Raw genomic sequence first — 2,972 nt, 5'->3', positions numbered from 1 at the left:
GTTCAACCCACTGAATTAAAGGTGAAAGTCTGAACTTCACCTGCATCTGAATTGTTTTGTATAAAATTCATTGTGGTAATGCACAGAACCAAAATTAGGAAAATGTCGTCTCTGTCCAAATATGTATACTGTATATATAGACCTAACTGTATGTCCATCCATTCATCCATCAATCATTCATCCATTCTTTTATCATTTATTCATCCATCCATCATGTATCACCCATCATTCATTCCTCCCTTATCTGGGGGGTTTCTGTTTTTTGTTATGTTATGTAACACTAATTTTATCTGACATTTGTTTGAACCTGCCGAGTGAAACGATAATCTGCACTGTAACGCTTTCAGAGAAATGCTCATTTATTACTGGTTAATTTGGTTATACCKGTGACACCTGTGAAATCCATCATCTGAAATCTCCAAAGAACCATAAAGATGGAAAACCCTTTACTGTTGAAAAGATCCCATCAGTGTTTAACAGGTTTTCTCCCTATTTATCCGAGTTGGAATATTTTAGTCCAAATTATTCATTTATTTCCTTATACACATTTAATAAACCTGTGGTATTTAAGAATTTAATAAATGTATTTATTCGTGGTCTTTTCAAATAAATTACCTGCCCATCAAGAGGGAATGGCAGCCATAAAAAATAGAAATACATTMATTAGCTGTTTCCACTAATAGTTCTTAATCACACATGAAGTTAAAAGTGTCATTCTCCAGTTAACATTGGGCAAGTAATTAAAGAGATTCTGCAGCCACCTAATTTAAATACATAAACACTCATTTCTCTCTGCTTTCCAATTTTATTTGACTATAATTGGAGCAAAAGCAGAGCACAAAACCAACACAATTAAAATACTTCAGTGTAAATATGCAGTGTTGTAATTCTTAATGTTTTCTTTGGTAAAACTACTGGGATATGGTTGAGTTTTAGGTGTGCTTATCTTACGATAAATGAGTCACTCATTATCRGTGAATAGGTGGCCACCAAATGGATTGTGTCACATTTGCTTTGAAGTTTTTATTTAATAGCAATTTCTCTAAATTGTAAGACTCTTGACTATTTGAAGTTTTACTTTATATAGGTGAACATCAACAAAAATCTGCAATTTTTCAGTGTTTTTAAATTTTTATGCTTAACACAATTTCTACATAATTAAGTGGTTATTTAGGGGTTAATGCAATTTAATCTCAAACAGGTTTCTCTAAATTTTGAACTAAAAAATRGCTAATATTTCTTGCCTTCAGTCAGTTGCAACAAGTTAAAAGATTGAAAGACTTAATGAACACAGTCCAACATGATCCTAACCAAACTTACAGATCAACTTCAAATACAGCTGAAATCAGACCTTAAAAAAASCATCAGATTTCATGKTTTTTGTTTCCTTCAAGATGGTTCCTGACTAATTTTAGCACCTGCTCCTCGGTTGTGAACTCTGCTTCAGGCTGTCCTCTCCATCTTTGTCTTTTCGTCTCTTAGGACGGAGCTGCAGTGAACTTGAGCTTCATCCCTCTGGACATCAAACTAACCAACTGGGACGATCTACCCGAGGCCTTCAGCCGACACCGGGAAAATCRAAAACAGGTCTGCCCTTCCCACCAGGCTTGGTGTAGGAGTGTTTTGTGTGTTCCCTTTGATATTTGGGATTCAGTGAGTTTGTGTGTGATGTGGGGTTTCAACATTTATTAATGTTTTATTAAGATTAAAAAAACTTAACATTGTAAATAAAGCCAGGTTTGTTTTAAAAGATTGATTTGAGGGGCACTAAATATAGAATATTTACCTTTGATTAACTTTTGGTATCAGTCCAATTCAAGATGGYCACCACAGCTAATCAACCCTAGCTAACAAAAAGCAGCTGCACCTTGGTCAGTTTTACAGACATTGAGCTAATATTTGGTGTGGTTGTAGCTGAGACTGATCTACAACACAGATTTGTGTTTAAAATRTTGCTATTTGCAGTCGACTCTGTCAGCAAAATATGTTGTCAACCACTGGACTGGTTGTAACAAGACTTTCAGGAAATGGTCAAGGTTGTGCCTCTAAAGCTAATTAGAATTTGGAGATGTTGAGCTAAAGTTTATTGTGGTAGTAGCTGAGAGCTATCCACAACACATACTTACCGGTAGATTTCAAATGAAGGTATTTTTTAAGGTATGACCAAAACACCTGTGTCATTTTTTTATCACACTGAGATGCTAGAGTTTCAGTTAGACATTTAATCAAAAGGAGTAAAATACATGTCAGCCCAGATTAGAGCCCTAGTGTGCTGGTGTGACCCAAACTACAAGGCCAAATASAACGACATTGAACTTTCCTTGTCGAAATTCCCATACAGTCTGCCTCAAGTACACCAGTTACAAAATCTGTTTGTAAATGTTTTTTCTTGAAAAAGTGGGCAGAGGTGGTTAAAACATTGGTAGCACTTTAGAATAACTACACCTTATTTAGCCTTAGCTATCAATAAATGGTTAGTTAACCATGAAAATATGATGATTCATACTTAATAAGCTATAGATTAACACATTAGTGCTTCACCCTTAAAGGCTTATTACCAGGGTTTCACATAAAATTTTTGGTCTGGTTCTYAGGGGAGAACCTAGGGTTGCTGCTTGGTGCTCACTCATATTTTTCTTCACTCATTGAACGCACACATTTATGGTGTCAGGGCATCTAWCGTTCCYCTGTTCTGTTTTATGACTCCTATCAGCTGCGATGTCTCAGKACATCATGCCAAATCAGTCCAACAAGTTTTTTATTTTATTCTTTTACTCTGCATAAATTTTRTAAAGTACCTAAGTGGCTGAGGGGCTGGGTGTATGTCATATAAACATCACAAACTGAACATTTCATGGTTAAATCCCTCGGATGSACAACTCCTTTTTGGTCTTCTGGATCTTTGGCCTTGGTTAAACCAGCTTTCCACACTCTCCAGACCAAGCAGCAAATATCTGTCTTTCACACAGAGC

At 35.9% G+C, this 2,972-nt stretch overlaps 1 protein-coding gene and 1 long non-coding RNA gene across 3 annotated transcripts in view; one reads left to right on the top strand and one right to left on the bottom strand.

Annotated features, from left to right (window-relative positions):
- Positions 1–2,972, top strand: part of zranb3 (zinc finger, RAN-binding domain containing 3) — a 148,691-nt gene that overhangs the window by 95,853 nt on the left and 49,866 nt on the right. For both annotated transcript variants that reach the window (XM_014010675.1, XM_014010674.1), the window contains one exon: positions 1,483–1,587. In XM_014010675.1, the coding sequence (XP_013866129.1) occupies positions 1,483–1,587 (105 nt within the window). The remainder of the gene's footprint in view (positions 1–1,482; positions 1,588–2,972) is intronic.
- Positions 1–2,972, bottom strand: part of LOC106519135 (uncharacterized) — a 48,293-nt gene that overhangs the window by 35,374 nt on the left and 9,947 nt on the right. The window lies entirely within an intron of this gene.

This window comes from Austrofundulus limnaeus, unplaced genomic scaffold (assembly GCF_001266775.1).
Source record: "Austrofundulus limnaeus strain Quisiro unplaced genomic scaffold, Austrofundulus_limnaeus-1.0 Scaffold72, whole genome shotgun sequence".
NCBI classification, from domain to species: Eukaryota; Metazoa; Chordata; class Actinopteri; order Cyprinodontiformes; family Rivulidae; genus Austrofundulus; species Austrofundulus limnaeus.
Note: the sequence above shows the minus strand (reverse complement) of the source record. Positions and strands in the feature narration are given on the sequence as shown.